The following is a 16,350-nucleotide window of genomic DNA, read 5'->3' on the forward strand; positions in this document are numbered from 1 at the left end:
AGAGATGCTCTCTGTGGGTTTGCATCTTCCGCCCCAGAGTCTGTGTTTCAGGCTTCAGGGGGTCCTGCCTTCCCCTCGGGGCGCAGCATCACATGTCGCTCTGCTGGGTGGAGCGGGGGGACTGTGGGCAGCGTGGGCAGCTCTTTGCCATCTTTGATCCTGTAACGCCGCAGCCAAGGCACGTGGCAGAGCAGCTTCCAGCCCGGTACTGCCCCGGCACGTGGGCCACACAGCCGAGAGCGACAGCAATGAGCTGCCGTTTGCCGCGTGTGGGCGTTTACAGGGGAAGCCCTGCGGAGCCGGCAGGAAGATGTTACCCCTGGGATTTGCTGCCTGGGTCAAAGCCTGTCCAGTTTTGGGGCCACAGCCTTGTTTCTGCCCGGAGCAGGGCTGAGGCCGGTTCAGAGGTGGTGCCACCTCCATCCCCGAGCACCGCGCAGCTCCGGGCAGGGGCCTGTGTGCAGCCAAAGGCCAGCGTCTCTTCTAAAGGCTTCTGTCCTTGCAGGGCTGCCCTGAACCATGTCCAACGACCCTCCGCCACCCTACCCGGGCGGCCCCTCGGCACCGCTGATAGAAGAGAAGCATGGCCCGCCGCCTGCGGCAGGTATTGAGGGTCCCAGGGTGTGCGGTTTCCCTAGGAGTACCCTGGCCCTGGCCTCTCCTTGCAGCTCTGCCCCTGCTCAGAGCCTGGCTCCGCTCGCTGCTGAGGGTAACGTGGGGAGAATTTGGGCTTCTCGGGGCCCAGAGGTTGGGGATCAGGGTGTGCTCCAAGCAGCCCAGCACACAAGTTGTGGTGGTGGGGGTCCACGAAGGTGCCCTGGAGAAAACTGCCTGCTGGGCACCAAGGCACGTCCCCGTGCCCAAGCCCTGTCCCTACCCTGGTCAGAGATCCCCCCACCTTCCCTGCAGGCCCCCCGCCCCATGTTGCATCCCCCTTCCCTGCTGGGGCCGGCTCCCTGCACCTCTCAGCCAAGCCGCCATCTCCCCATCGGCTCTGCCGCCTCCCGCCCTGGCTGCTGACTCTTTTTTCCTTTCAGATGGTGTCGCTCCCGTCGTCGTGGGCCAGCCCCAGGGGGTTCCCATTCCCCCTCCTGAATTTGGGCCCCCCCCATATGAGCCGCCCTCGCAGCTGGGGTTCGTGCCCCCCCACATGCCCACAGATGGCTCCGGGCCCTACGTGCCACCTGGTGAGTACTGCGAGGGGCTGCTGATGGGCGAGGACCCCCCGACGCACACGTCGCCCAGTGCCCCAGGGAGCGTGGGGGGAACAGGAGGGGGCTGGGGGCTGCTGTCAGGGCCTTGCAGGTGAGGGGCAGCCTGGAGCAGGGTGCGTTGTCACCCCCCCCGCCCGCCGTAAGGATCCGGCCTCTCCTCCTGCGTACGAAGAGGTTTCACGTGTGCGTGTTTCTCATTCCCAGCAGGTTATTACCCACCCCCGGGCCCTCACCCACCCATGGGCTACTACCCTGCCCCGGGCCACTACCCCTCACCCGGTGGCCACACGGCAACAGTCCTCGTCCCATCAGGGGCTGCCACCACAGTGACGGTGCTGCAGGGCGAGATCTTCCAGGGCGCTCCCGTGCAGACAGTGTGTCCCCACTGCCAGCAAGCCATCACCACCAAGATCACCTACGAGATTGGGCTCATGAGCTTCCTTCTTGGCTTCTTCTGCTGCTTCGTGGGGTAGGTGCTGCGAGCAGAGCCGCCAGCAGCCCCGTGGTGATGGTGGGCACTTTGCCCTGCTGGCCCCGATGCCGGCAGCCTTGCCCAAGCTGCTGGGCGTTATGGGGGCAGCAGCTGGGTCCCTGGTGTGACAGTGTCTGGAGACCTGGGCTCCTGCCAGGGGAGGGGAAGGTGCCACCGCCAAAGGCCTGTTGTAGAGCCTGGCATCGGCGCAGGAACTCTCCATCCCTGAGCCCAGAACCTGCGGCTCTGCCAAGCCACGGGCTGGTAGCAACAGGGCTGCGGGAAGGGATGGGGCACTCGTCCCTGCCCCAGTGGTGGAGGTTGGTCAGGCCTCAGCGCGTGTGTGCACCTCACCAGGCTCTCCCTTCCTGCTGAGAGGTGCGTGACCACTCGCTAACGAAGCGTTTGCCCAAGGGGCAGGGTGCTTTGTGCTGCCCTTCGCAGCAGCAGGGGGTCAGGGCTGGCTCGCAGCGTGAGTACTTGCCTCTCTTGCCCATGCCCCAGGGCAAACCCCGAGTGTGCCGGAGCTCACAGCACTCTGCCTCTTCCTGTGCTCCAGGTGTGATCTCTGCTGCTGCCTGATCCCCTGCCTGTTTGATGACTTCAAGGATGTGACACACACGTGTCCCAACTGCAAGGCCTATATCTACACGTACAAGCGCATGTGCTAACAGCACCCCGGGAGCCTGAGCCGCTGGAATGACACCGGCCCCTCTCCTGCTGCCGTCCTAGTCTACGCGTGTGCAACACTCCTTCGCTTACCCCTCCAGCGGTGTGTGTGTATGTATCCCCGGCTCCCTCCCGCCCAGAGCTGCGACCACCTTCCCCCAGCTCCGGTCCTCGCTGTGAACGGTTGGATTGGCGACGCTGGCGCAGGTGCACGGGGAGGTGGGTCCAGGCCCTGGATGCTGCGTATGGGGCTGCCCTGCAGCATGCCAGGAGTGCGGGGCAGCCCTCTTGCACCCTTTTATGCTCCAGGATGGTAGCAAGTCCCCTCTTGCCTGGAGCAACCCGGGGAAGAGCAGCAGGGGTGCCTGCCTGTCCTCTGAGAGGGAGCTGCTGCAGGCAGAGGGGCACCTGCAGCCCAGGAGGGGAGCCCACAGCACCAAGGGTAGGCAGCACGGCTTTGAGGAGGGGGCTTGGTGTGGAGGAGATGGGGGGGGGGGCCAGGCGTGGTTCACAGCCCTCTCCAGCCCCATCAGTGTGCAGCTGGTAGGCAAAGCCCCTTCCCAAGGAGAGGCAGGCAGAACCACCTTCAAGGCACGGTGAGGGGAAATGGCAGCTGCTTTGCCCTGGGACTGCAGCCCTGCACCCTCCATCAGCACCGCCGTCCTGCCAGCGTGGCCGCTCCAGCCGCGTGCGCCTCCCCCTGCCCCTGCTGTGGCTCCTTCGGGGAGGGAAAAGCCCCTGGCAGTTCCTCACCCACCCAGCAAAGCGTTCATGAAAATGCAGCTGGCATGTCCCTACCTGCCCTGGCGCTGTAGATTAGAGGAGTGTGTGACCAGGCTGCCGTGGGCTCACAGCACTGGAGCAGAGCCCCAGCCCCGTGGGGGTCTGTGGGTGCTCTCCCTACAGCACCCATCCTGCCACCACCACGGCCACACCTTGCAGGGTTCCTCGTTGCATGTGGGTGTCAGGGTTTATTTTTAGCTCACTTGATATGGGGCAGAGGGAAGGGGGTGAGCAGCTGCCAGCAGCCTGATGGCTGATGAGGGCAAGAGGGCCTGGGAGCCATTGTCACCCTCCCTGGGGCCCCAGCCCCTGCAGCTGGAGCGTGCAGCCCCCAGAGCAGGGGGGCCTCTCGGTACGCAGGTCTGCAACCACAGCCTGGCCTGCACAGGCCGTTTGCTCAGAGGTGGAACTGTGGCACCAGTCAGTGTTTTTATGTAAATAAATAACAGACCCTGAACCCTGTGTGTATCTTTTCTTCACCCCCTGTTCCAAACCCCTGCAGACCTGCCCCCAGGGGTGCTGAGGATGAGGAGGGAGGGCAGGGGTGGAACTGGAGCACTGGAGGAAGAGCAGGAGCTTGCCCTGCCCTGCCCACAGCTGCAGCTGGGGCTTCCCCAGCTCTGCTCCTCAGGGCCTCCCTCCCCTCGTGCCCAAGCACAAGAAGAGGCTGAAGAGGAGAAGAGCCCCGTAGGCCTGGGCCGGAGGGAGGCAGAGGGGCACCCATGTCACCGAGCCCAGGGCCTGCCTGAGGCCCAGCAGAGCACCAGGAACCGGGGAGCAAGGGGCAGCCTGCAGGGAAGCTCTGCCCCCAACAGAGCAGGAGCCCCTCACCAGCAGAGAGCCCCAGGCCCTCACAGCGTTGCCCCTTTGAGTAGGGGCAGTGGGTCCCCTCCCCCCAGGAGCTGGGGGAAACCTTAGGGGAGGCAGCAGGGACGGGGTGGGGTGTAAGGGCAGCGCATGGCTCAGAGACACGTACAACGGCATGGGAGCCGTTACCCACACTGCTTCTCCCCATCAACCTCCTCCCCCGCCATCCGCAGCCCCCCGCAGACCTACCTCCTGGCACAGCTCACTCCTCCCAGTGATGTGCTTTTGGCTTTCCCCAGCGGCAGCATTGCAACTTTTTATTCCAGTCAAGGCTTCAGGAAAACAAAAAACCCCAAAAAACCCCACCCCAACCCAGAGCCCCAGTGTTGCACAGTAGCCATTTGTCACCTTCATGCCCCCACCCACACACACAGGCCTGTCCCCATGTGCAGGGACCTTCCTAACAGGGCCACTGCACCACACAGGACACTCCTCTGAGCTACGGGCCCCAGGGCCCAGCCCCTGCAGCACCACTGAAGCGTCCCTTTCTCAGGGTAGGAAAGCGAGTGCTCTTCACTGAAAAGACTGATGACGCGTTCTCGGGTGCCAGCCCAGGGCAGGAAAGTCCCTCCAGCAACCGCTCCCAGGAATAGGATGAAAAGCCAAGCGGGTGAAGCCTTTGCCAGTACAGGACAGGACACCTCTAGCCTTAAAGCTGCCCCAGCCTGGGTAGGGCAGCGCTGACCTGGAATCCTCACATCGCATTGGTCCTATACACTAGTCAGCTAAAGGCGTTCTATTACAGTGCTTGCATCCCTGGTGTGCAAAGAGTCTTTGACAGTCCCACAGGAGGATTCCTGTTTATTTTCTTACTTCCACCCTGCAGTCAACTCACCACCAACAGCAAGGGAACAGGTGGAGGAAGGACGGGGCGTGCCTCTCCCCTTGCCGCCGTTCAGAGCCACGCGCCGCTCTGCCCATCACATGATGTACCACGCCGCAGCTCCTGCTGCCACAGCGACGCAGGCCGCCAGGATCAGCTGCACTAGGGGCTGCTTTGCCAAGGCCACGGCAGCATGACAGGGGCAGCCGGGTCCTGCCTTGCCTGCTAGAACACAGAAAGCACCGTTAGCGCTGCAAGTCTTGTGCCGTACGTGCGTGGCAGCTCGGTGGTTGCCCATGACCTACCTAGCTTGTCTGCATAGTAAGGGCATTTGCGTAGGTCTCCTTTTCCATCGTGGAGCGGAAAGCCGCCGTCCTGGGCTTCTTCTGTCAGCGACCTGCCAGTCTTATCCAGTTCATCAAATACCTGCAGGAGGTGACGGCGAGTGGATGAAGCAGGCTGAACCAGGCAGCTTTCACCTCAACCCCTCCAGCAATCTGGGCAACAGGCAAGAGCCACTGCTGCCTCGCTGCTCCCAAAGACAGCATTTGCTACTCATTTCAGAGCGCCTTGCAGGCAGACCTGCGGGGACATCTGGCACATGCTATGGCTCTGAGAAGGCACAGCCCAATCCGGGAGCATCAGGTCAGACACAAGGAGTGAGACAGCAGCATCACCCTGCCATTCACCTTCCAGCCTGCTGCGGGTCGGAGCACGAGGCAACACACTCCCCCCTCCCTGCTGCAGACACTCTCTGGGAATCACCGCTCCTCTCCGTGCCATGGTCAGGCTGCCCCTCCAGCTCTACTGCCAGGGGTTTCCGTTAAGGATCATGAAAAAGGAGCCAACCGCATCCCACCACGGTTCTGACCGGCTTAAACCACAATGACCTGCTATAGGCACAGATTAAAGCTTCTCCACAGGAGCTAAGACTATGTTTGTTCCCCTGGGGCAGGGTGGCAGCTCAGTCAGGTTTTATGAAACACAAATACTATGGGAAGAAACAAGAGCCATACAGAAGTTTTTGGCCATCAGGCAACATGTCAGATGTGAGACAGGAGATTAATTGTGACCAGTGTGGTGCAATATGCTCAAACAGTTTGAGGCTGTCTCAGAGCGAGAGCTCTGCTCTCCCTGCTGCTTCAGAACCACACAGCCCATGGGAATCCTGCAGGGAAGTAATCTCAATTTTGCCCTAATCAAAGGCTTGGCTGTGGTGTTGGAGCATGGGAGGAATTCCTACCCAACACCAGCCACATTTCCAGAAGCTACTGGCAGAGCTATTCAAACCAGAATCCCACCCCTAGCAGATGGAGAAGTTCTGGTGGTCTCAGACCCAAACCACTTTGTCTGGATGAGCAGTTTGACTGAATTAACCTGGACCTAAAGGTTGGCCCAGACCTGAAAGCAGCAGCACCTACACATACAGGGGCTCAAGGGAGTTAGTACCTGCATGTTGAATCTGAAGGCTCGGTTGGCCTCTTCCACGATCCTCTCCTTGGTGTTCCTGTCCAAGTCCAGAGCATTCATCCTTGCTCTGTAGAGCTGCTTGAACTGCTGTGCATTGGAAACGTTGTCAAACATGTAGAATTGAATCCCTTCCTCAGTACTGGGCAACTTCAGGGCCCTCTGGGCTACCTTCTTCAGTACTTGGCCACCTGAGAGGTCTCCCATGTAGCGTGTGTAAGCATGAGCCACTAGCAGCTCTGGCTCGTGCTGTCCCACATGATGGATTCTGTCCACATAGTGCTGAGTTGCCTCTGAACACTGGATCTTCTCCTTCCAGTCTTCTCCATAGAAATATTTCAGGTCTTTGACCAACGCTTCTCTCCGGTGAAGCTCTAGGGGGAAATACAGAGGAGCAAAGACCGGGTTGTCCTGGTTGCGATCCATTTCCTCTTCCAGAGCAGAGTATGTGAAGTAAAGTGCCACGGTGGCCAGCTGTGGGCAAAGCAGAACTAATGTGAGAAGCCGTTCACTACATCAGCACATCACACCTTGTGACTACTCCCCCCAGGATGAAGTTGGGGTAAACAAGGAGGAAACCCCGAGGCTTGACACAAAACCAGCCCAGAGAGCCTGCATCAAGAATGTAAAATTGGAAGGATCAGAGGTTCTTCTCTTCAGGGGAGGGTTAGATTGGACTTTAGGAAAAATTTCTTCACCCAAAGGGTTGTCAAGCATTAAAACAGGGTGCCCAGGGAAGTGGCTGAGTCACCGTCCCTGGAGGTATTTAAAAAGACGTGGAGACGTGGCACTGAGGGACGTGGTTTAGTGGTGGACTTGGCAGCGTTACAGTTAATGGTTGGACTCGATGGTCTTAAAGGTCTTTTCCAACCTAAATGATTCTATGACTCTATACCTGTGTTCATAACAGCTTGTGCTCTGCAGGCAATGTTAAGAATTAGTCTAATGTTGCCGGCTGCATGCTCTGGGTCTCCTGTCATTGTGAGAGCAAGGCACAGGGACTAACTTCATCCAAAAGGTACAACTAGCACCAACAGCCTTGTGCTATAGGAGACTACTCTATATGCCAAGATCTTCAGGATCACACAGTGCTGCTCAGACCCAAACCAGAAAGCGATCCGACTGAAGTCTGTGGAAAACAGCCTAGTCTCCAGAGATGGAATAAGTGCTGTAATCCCACCAGGATTTCACTCCTAACAGCTTATGCCACCAGTATCTGTGCTGCAGCACATCTGCCTTGAGCGGCTAGCAGATGCGTGGCCGGAAGCCCAGCACTTCCACCTAAGTAAATCTGTGCTGGGCCAGTGTGGTCCTCACCCCGCTGGGTCCCAGTTGTAGGATACATCAGGCAGGAGACACGGACAAGGGTCCTCCCGTAGTTTCGACTATTCAGTTGCACCACATACATACAAACTGGATTCCTCCCCACCCCTACATACAGGGCTGTGAGGCTCTGCCTCAGGGTCTGCGTCAGTCACTGGGTATGTCAAAGAGCTTCTCTGCCACGGGAGCAGAGCAGCACTCACCTTGAAGAGCTCCTTCTTGATCCGCCCTTTCAGAAAGTCTTTGACAAACTGAGTGTTCTCTGCACGGTCGTGGGATTCCTTAGTCCCCTCCTTCAGAAGCTCTGAAAGGTCCGTGGGACTGCAGGCAAACAGGGAGAGCACCTTTCACCCCACTTCCACATGCGGTAATGAATTTGTCCCTGCCATGGGACGTCCCCACTCCCTACCATCTCGGGCCCAGTTTGAAGAAGGTGGGATCCCTCAGGCCAGCCCCACAGGCTGGCACCACCAGGAGGAAGCAGCCAGAGGCTGCGGTGTCCAGATGTGGGTGTCCATGTGCCAACCAGACTTTGCCATTCTGGGAGGGTTGGGGCTTACCAGGGGCTCAGACCCAGGATGCTGAAGCAATTGCCAAGGATCCTCTGATCCCTGCACCATTACTTTTGCTTCTCACCCACGTGAGCCCCAACAATACTACAAAAAGAGTCCTTGAGCACATGAAGAGCAACTACCAGGGCAGGCTAAAGGGCACAGGAGCCTTGGTGGTACCCGCTGTTCCATGGTCACTCTGGAGAAGGAGAAAGGCTCAGATAAGAGCAGATGCATACACAGGCAGGACCCTAGCTTTTCCATCTTGGGTATCAACTGCTGGAGAAGAGGTGACAGCTGAATGGCAAAACAGGGCAAGAACACCCTTAAAAAATTTATTTATTCTCTTTTTGCAGGCTACAAGTTGTCTTTCCAAAAAAAAAAAAAAATCTATGATTTTAGGTTACTCCTACCTGGAGTTCGGTCCAGAGTTATCAACACCTACACTCATTCAAAATTATGCCAAAGTGCACCTTACTTAAAAACTAGTTTTTAAGACTAGTTTGCTACAGACAGCACACTCGCGTTAGCTGTAAGAGACAGACTTTGAGCATTCCAGACCCACTGAGTGGCTGAACACAGCAGCCAACAGGCTAGACAAGGCCTGGATGTGCCGGGAGAGCCAGGGGAGCATTAACTTCTCACGGAACTGAGCCTGTCAACTCAAAGAGAGGTCAACTAGCCTATCTAGGTATTCTGGGAAGCACCCTATTCACCCTGCCCATTTCCCAAGTTTGAAGCCTTGGCTTTTAGAGCATGTCTGTGAATTTGTTTTTTAAACTAACCTCCAAGAAAAATATTCTTGCCTAGACCAGTGGGTATTCTGCAAAGGCAAGAGAGGCAGCTCACTGGAGCAGAGTTCACCTCTAGAGTCATCTTTCAAAAGAAGCTGCTGTCACATGAGACTGCCCAGCAGGCCATGGAAAACTGGCTCACCTTGGTCAGGAAGGCACAATCACAACTGACAAATGGCCAAAGCGTTTCTGAAATGTGAGTTTGATAGTAGAGACTAAAAAAACAACTGCTTGTTGTCAGCCTTAGCCAGATCGCTCCTTCCCATCCCGTCCAGTACAGTTTGATTAAACAGATTTTACGGCACATATATTTGATTAATCACCTACTGGAGTCCCTTACTCCTTTTCAGATGAGGAGAAAGATCACTCCTTTACCTCGAAGGTCTCCTGCCTCGACCAAGACTGTACCCGTGCCATGTTGCGAGACAGGACTCACCTGACATTGTCATCTTCTGTTTCCTCATAGCGTAAGATTTCCCCTTCTTCTCCGCCCTCTGAGGCCTCCGTAGTTGATGGCATGGCTGGTCAGTGCTGGAGATCAGACAATCTGAAAGGCAAAATTAGAGAAGGCTTTTAAGGGAAGCTGCCTTTAGCAAAGGGACAGGTGTGAAATGTTGAGCAGTCTAGCAAGGAGCCTCTGAACTGTTCCACCAGACAGCATGGTGAGGAGCAGCCACTGGCCATTCCCACTGCACACGAGGCACTTTCAAGGAAGCAGTGCTTGTTCAGCTTCAGCTGCCTCAGGTGAACCTCAGCACTAACACCCAGTTCACAAAACATTAACCTCAGAGGAGACCAACAACACAGCAAGCAGCCTGCATTAGGTTTCCCACTTCAGGTTGGCTGCTGGCTGAAGATGGCCAAGGACCTCCACACTAGCCACCTGCATCGAAATTGTGAGCAAGCTGTTTTCCACTGGTGCTGCCAAATGTCTCATCCATGTCAGACTCTGAGCAGAGTAACTGGAAAGGGAAGCACCTCTCCTTCAGTCAAGAGGAAGAACAAGCAACCTTATTTCCACAGCAGTATGGAGCCTCCCCTGGAAGAAAGCAACAGTGAGAGGCCAGCTAAGTTCTGAAGTCAAGCAGCTCACAGAGGAAACAAAAGCCTTGTTTCCCAGGCTGTTTCACAGCAGATTTCCCTGCTCTGCCTTCCCTGGGCTGTACTCCACAAAGAGTCAAAGGAGCTGCCCTCTGAACAGAGTGAGCGGCAGATAGCTCCTGCTACCACTCACACACTCCTCTGCTGCCTAATGGGGTTTACTTCAAACCCCAGAAGTAACTGGGATCACCCTCCCCTTTTGCAAAAGGAAAAAAAAAAAGTCTCCTCGGATGTAGCAGGATGCACAAGACACACTCAGAAGCAGGAGTAAGACACCTGGCTTACGCCAGCAAAACACCCCTGTTAAGCCAGAAATCCAGCCACCTCATTTATAAAATGGACCTGTAATCAGCTTTGTGCGGAGAAGCACCACAGCCTGACTGGCAGCCTTGCCAGATGAGGAAGGAACTAAGCTGCTTGCTGGCTCTTCAGAAAGCACTGACTATAAGAGAGCCTCCCCTCAAGCTCTTCCACTTCAGCCCCCCTCGGCAGGCTGCACCCGCAGGCTCGCTGCTTGGCCCATGTCTGGGGGCTGGAAGAACAGCCGGCAAGCAGCTGCGAGCTGGCCGAGCTCCTTAGCACAGAGCCAGCAGCAGCACACCCCAGCCCATGCAAAGCACACCAGTTATCAATTAACTGCCCTCTAGTTCCTCCCCCTCCGAGTTTGTAAGCCCTGTTGTACAGCCACTCTCCCTGCCCTCCACACTCTGGCACAGGACTCTGCCAGGAGCGGCTCTGAGCACCCATGCCCGGGTGCAGCACCGTGAAATCCCCCCCCGCCCCCCGGCTCAGGCACAGCACCCAGTCTTGGGGCCACAGCGCCAGGGTGAAAGTTTCTCCTGTGATCATGCAGCCTTTGGGCTCACTGGGACAGAGCCTTCCCCAAGGGGAGGACTGACCAAAACATACCACTTTGTGACGCAAGCCAGCCCAGTGCAGCAGTGAAAGTCATTAGGGGTGGCAGCCCTCCATCCCCATTGCCCTGCCCCGCAGGATGGGACACGGCGCAGCCTCACCATCCCTTGGGTAGAGAAGTTTAGGGCAGGATGATGCAGCTGGAGCAGAAAGGCTCACCAGCACAAGGGCTCAGAGGTATTTGGGGAAACCAGGTTCAGGTGCTGTATTGTCTATTTGCTCAGTCACTAGAACAGCAAGCACCTCCACAGCAAACGGGACCTACCCCCACTCATCACACAGCTTCAGCTTCAAAGACCGGGAAATGCCCGCTGTGGGGAAGGGAAACCAAAGCAAAGAGGCAAAAAAACCTGCCCAGGGCTCAGGCAGGAGCCTGACATGGGCACAGGGGGCAACAGCCTGCTTGCCCCACAGCAGAGCCAGCCAGCCTCCTCCCATACAGATGCACAAGTTCTGATGACAGCCCGGCTTCCTGCTCAGCTTACTTCAGGCCAGGCACTGCTCAAGAAATGCAGACTCCAAAATTAAACTAGATTAACTGCTTCTGATTTATCTTATACTTCCAGGGAGCCAGAGTCCTGGAGGAAGCGTGCACTGCCTCTGCGCACTGCCAGGTCCGCAACAGCCGTAGAAAGCAGCAGGTAAAAGGAGAGCTACAAAGATGACTCTTCAGCACTGTTCATTGCCCTGGAAGGAGCCTGAAGGTAGACATTAAATCCAACCAAAAGGAACACACCAGATTAAGCCTCAGAAACTAGTAGTTATAGCAGCAACAGTCAGAGGCTCCCAATGGTCAGACATACATGGCATGACTCCCGAGATCATCCTTGTACAAGACAAGTCTGCAATCTTACTGGTTACAGCCTCCACACCCACGCCACTCATCACACCCGTGTTTAGCAGCACCCACCAACACTGGAGCTTTGCTCTCCATGCTACACAGGGGGTATCTGTGGGGGTCTCAGAAGCCTTTACCCAAGCCTGCTACTAGTCTTGTAGAAGCACAATTGATCACAATTGAATTATTGTTCCAGTAGCAATGTCTGCTGTTCAAAGAAGGGGTGAGCGTGCAAAAAAATCATTTAAGAACTTTGGTGTACTCTCAGACTTGTGTCTCCCGCAGCTTTTTTTTGTAAAGGCTCAGTCTGACAACATTTATCTCCATAGGAATGTGCAGGGCAGTGACACCACCAGTCTCTTTAGCCTGAGGACAGTACACATACAGGAAAATACGGAAGCTTAGATTTTTCCCCAATACTGCCTCTAGACACCTCCCTAATGAGCCATGAATTCAAGAGACAAGTCAGCACAAATCAAAACCCTGTCCTTTCTCAGTGTTAGGATATTGCAGGAGGGAAAATCAAAAGCATTATTACTTTCGTAGACCGTTGCTTTTATTCAAAAAACTGGCAACTGAAAGGCCACGACATGATCACTGGTCAAAGCCCTGGTTTCTCAGGGCATTCTGCTCCTCTGAAAGAGGCAGTGTCCTACACACCAAAGGGGAGGTTCAAGCAGCTGCCTACCTCCACTGCGGAGGCTGGAACATCGTTTCATTTGCTACAAGGAGCTCTGCTCATCAAGACCCTGGCTGATGTTCAGGGTAAACACATTCCTCCCCGGTGCCCTGACAGCAGCCTGCTTGGGAGAAATCCAACAGCTACCAGAGTGCAGGGCTGGAGAGTAGAGAGAAGGTTTGGTACAGAACACCGCAGCATTCCGAACATTTCTGTCCCAATAAAGGTGTTCAAACCCTTTGAGAAAATATCCCTATCTCATCGAGCCAGAAATTAGTTTGCCCCTGCACACATTTCCACAGCAAGCTTCGCACTCAAGATGCACAGCAGTTCTCCTCAGAGTGGGAAGATAATTAACCCAAATAACCCTGCACCTTTTGAAGGAAGTAAGACACTGTTGCTGCAGAGAAGCAGGACTAGGAAGTCCTGGCTTTGCTTGGGCACCCTCAGGAGAAGTTCAATAATTCACAAACACCCAGGCAGTACAGAGTTCATGTTTGCTGTTCAACTAAAATGCAACTTCAAGGTATTTCCCCACACGCAGAGCTTACATCCTTGCTTTAACAAGCAGCAGAGTGTGCCTGGACCTACCCAAGCATTGCAACAGCGAAGACAAACCCCAGAACTCCAGGCCTAGTGGCTTGAAGAGTCATCACAGAGGAAACCTGGCAAGAACATCAGGAGATCTTCACGTCTCCTCCTCCCTCTGGGGAGGTATTTGGCACTGGCTGCTGCTAGAAATGGAGACCCATGGAATAAGTTACTACATTACCTGATCCCGGGTAAGTTTAAGACTTCACCTGGACACAACCTGAAGTGAGGCAATACTTCAAGTCTAAGACACTTCAAGCAGCGCCCATGCAAATGCTACTTCCACCCCCCCAGAGCTGCAGTCCAGCACCTCAAAACAACTGAGGAGGGAAAACCCTGGTAAGTTCACAGATCTTGCCCAGTTCCACGCTTTGGTAAGCGGCCCGCATGTCAGGCATTACATCAGGAATCTCCTCTCTCACATCGTCTGGAACACCGCAAGGAGCAAGTCAGTCAGGGTTAGATCTGGGGGAGGAAGAGCGCAGTGTGACAGACACACAGGACTCTATCAGCCTTTGCTCTGGGGAGAGCCAGCGCTTGCCCTGCCTGTCCTAGCACCCCGAGCAGGGCCAGTGACAGGCACTTACGGCTGATGTATGTTGTACATACAAGTGCTAGGCACCGTGGGGCTTGAATAAGACATTTGTTCACCCAACAATGGAAAAGCAGGGATAGCAAGAGGCCTCAGAGGCCTTTGTCCTTCAAGCTCTTCCCAGAGCAGACCTGGGCCAAGAAAAGCCAAGTGCCTCCCACATCATGGGGAGAAACCAGCGCAGGACTCCTGTCCCAAAAGACTCAGCCATCCTTCACAAGACACTGTGAGCAGGAATCACCGCAGGGCCATGAGGCAACCGTTCTGGCACGCTTCCTCAGCTGCCGTGCAGACGCTCGCCCGTGGAGACAGGAGGAAGAGTTTAGGGAGGCCTGACAATCGCCGGCCCAGCGCTCGGCTAGTCATGAGCACACAGCTCGCAGACCAGCACTGCGGATGCCGAACAGCTCACGGCCTGTCGGCGACCGTCCTCCCGTGGCCTGCGATGCACCCCACCGGCGGCCCAGCCAGCAGCCCGGCCCGGGGAAGGGCGGCCGCGACAGCCCTCCCCGCGGCTGGCCGGGCAAGGGGCAGCGCAGGGCCGGGAGCAAAGCCACGGCAGGCCGCTGCTCCCAGGCCCCGGCCCGGCGCGGAGCCGGAAGGCAGAGGCGCACGGACACGGCCCCGAGGCGGCCTGGAGGGGTTTCCCGGCCGCGCGTCTCCCCGCCGCAGGATACACAGGCCCACCTGCCCCCGGATGCGAGGAGGCCGGCGGCCTGCCTGGTCTCCTTCCCTCGGCGGGGAAGCGGCGGCGCAGAGCCCCGCGGCGGGAGGAAGTCCCTAGGCCTCAGCCCGGTACCGGCCCGCCCGTTACCCCCGGCCCCGCACCGCTCCGGAGCCCCCGGCCCGGCTGCGTTGCCGTGGAGACGCGCCGCGCGCACTCACCCGCCGCCGGCCGCCCTCTGCCCCGCGGCGCGAGACAAAGGCGCAGCCCGACCGCCCTTGGATTTATTGACGGCGGGGTGACGTACCGGCGCGGCGAATCAGGAGCCACGGACGGCTCGCGCCGGCGCCACCGATTGGCGGAGGCCGCGAGGACGTCACACAAGGGACTCCGGCCCCCTCCCCATCGCGCCTCCCCGTCAGCCAACGGCGACTTTTAAGCGTCGCGCGAAGCCCCGCCCCGGGGGCGGCCGGCGCGTGAGGCCGCGCAGGCGCAGGCGGTGCCGGAGGGCGGGCGGCAAAGGCGGCGCGGGGAAAGCAGGAACGGCGGAAACGCGGGCTTTTAACCCTGGTTTTATTTGGCAGGTTTAGAAATAATCACGCCTCGCTCTCCCCCACGGTTCGGCTCCCACGGGGAGGGGGAGGGGACGGGACACGACTCCAGCCACCAAGTAGCGCAGGCCCACGCAGCGATCACCGTGGACGCCCCACACGGAATGCAGCCCCAGGGTGGGGGCGCTCAGGAAGGTACCCGGGAGCCTCTGAACGAGGCCCTGGCGGGGAGGGGAACGCCAGAGCTGCTGTTTACCTAGTCAGAGCGTCGCAGGCTCTGAGATGGGCCCGTTGGTGTTCCCTCCGTAAATTGTCCAAAACGTGTGCACAGAGAACAGGCAAAGTATTTCCCCTCCTCTAAAATATATTCCAGCCTTTTCAAACTACCTCCTCTCTCCCACGAGCTATCCCTCCGACCACTACCTCCTTCCCCTGCTCTGGCACGCGCTCTTCCCCAACCCTCCCATTCAGCTCCTTGCACTGACTCCTCCCTTCTTCCATCTCTCTCTTTTAGGACTCGTTCTCCTAAAAAGAAATTGCTGTCACCCTCCACAAGCAGGGCGAGGGGAAAGAGACCCTGGGCTTTGCTCTCCAGGGATGCTCGCAGGCTATCAGACCGAACTGCTCCCCACACCCCTCCTAGGGCTCCCCACCCCTGTGGATCTGCTGGTGCCGGAGGAGCGCAGAGCTCACGGTGAAGCCCTTCCCACAGACGGCACAGGCATAGGGACGCTCCCCGGTGTGGATGCGCCGGTGCTGGATGAGGTGGGCACTCTGCCGAAAGCTGTCCCCGCAGTCAGCGCAGGCGTAGGGCCTCTCCCCTGTGTGGACCCGGTGGTGCCGGAGCAGGGCCGATCTCCACAGGAAGCTCTTCCCGCACTCGGCGCACTCAAAGGGGCGCTCCCCGGTGTGGAAGCGGCGGTGCTGGATGAGGTGGGAGCTCACGGTGAAGCTCTTTCCACACTCTGTGCACCCGTAGGGGCGCTCGCCCATGTGGAACCGCCGGTGTTGGATGAGGGCTGAACTCACAGTGAAGCTCTTCCCGCACTCAGAGCACTCGTACGGCTTCTCCCCCGTGTGGACCCGCTGGTGCTTCATGAGCTCGGAGCTCTGGCTGAAGCTCTTCCCGCACTCCACACACGTGTAGGGTTTCTCCCCGGTGTGAACCCGCTGGTGTCGTGTCAGGGCTGAGCTCACGCTGAAGCTCTTCCCACAGTCGCTGCACTCGTATGGTTTCTCGCCGGTGTGAACCCGCTGGTGCTGGATGAGCTGCGAGTTCCCGGAGAAGCTCTTCCCACACTCGGCACACTTGTAGGGCTTCTCCCCAGTGTGGGTAACCTGGTGCCGGATCAGCTTTGAGCTCATGCTGAAGCTCTTTCCGCACTCGGAGCACTTGTAGGGCCTCTCCCCTGTGTGGATTCTCTGGTGCTGGATGAGATGTGACCGCTGCCGGAAA

The 16,350-nt window shown here is 57.5% G+C and overlaps 2 protein-coding genes across 4 annotated transcripts; one reads left to right on the forward strand and one right to left on the reverse strand.

Moving 5' to 3' along the window:
* Window positions 1-508: 508 nt before the first annotated feature.
* Window positions 509-2,357, forward strand: CDIP1 (cell death inducing p53 target 1; the record flags this gene model as incomplete). 3 transcript variants are annotated; one of them, XM_082006542.1, is made up of 4 exons in its annotated part: window positions 509-604; window positions 1,038-1,187; window positions 1,419-1,683; window positions 2,246-2,357. In XM_082006542.1, the coding sequence occupies 4 exons, from the start codon at window positions 520-522 to the stop codon at window positions 2,355-2,357; spliced, it is 612 nt and encodes a 203-aa protein (XP_081862668.1). The 3 variants fall into 3 exon arrangements, with proteins under 3 accessions (XP_081862668.1, XP_081862666.1, XP_081862667.1); XM_082006540.1 differs by having other exon boundaries at window positions 520-604; window positions 1,422-1,683; XM_082006541.1 differs by lacking the exon at window positions 1,038-1,187 and having other exon boundaries at window positions 520-640; window positions 1,527-1,683.
* Window positions 2,358-4,925: 2,568 nt separating this feature from the next.
* On the reverse strand, window positions 4,926-9,482 carry HMOX2 (heme oxygenase 2; the record flags this gene model as incomplete). Its single annotated transcript, XM_082006613.1, has 5 exons — window positions 4,926-5,053; window positions 5,134-5,254; window positions 6,278-6,769; window positions 7,822-7,939; window positions 9,400-9,482. The coding sequence occupies 5 exons, from the start codon at window positions 9,480-9,482 to the stop codon at window positions 4,926-4,928; spliced, it is 942 nt and encodes a 313-aa protein (XP_081862739.1).
* Window positions 9,483-16,350: the final 6,868 nt, after the last annotated feature.

The sequence above is a fragment of the Phaethon aethereus genome (assembly GCF_964289735.1).
Source record: "Phaethon aethereus genome assembly, chromosome: 15".
NCBI lineage: Eukaryota > Metazoa > Chordata > Aves > Phaethontiformes > Phaethontidae > Phaethon > Phaethon aethereus.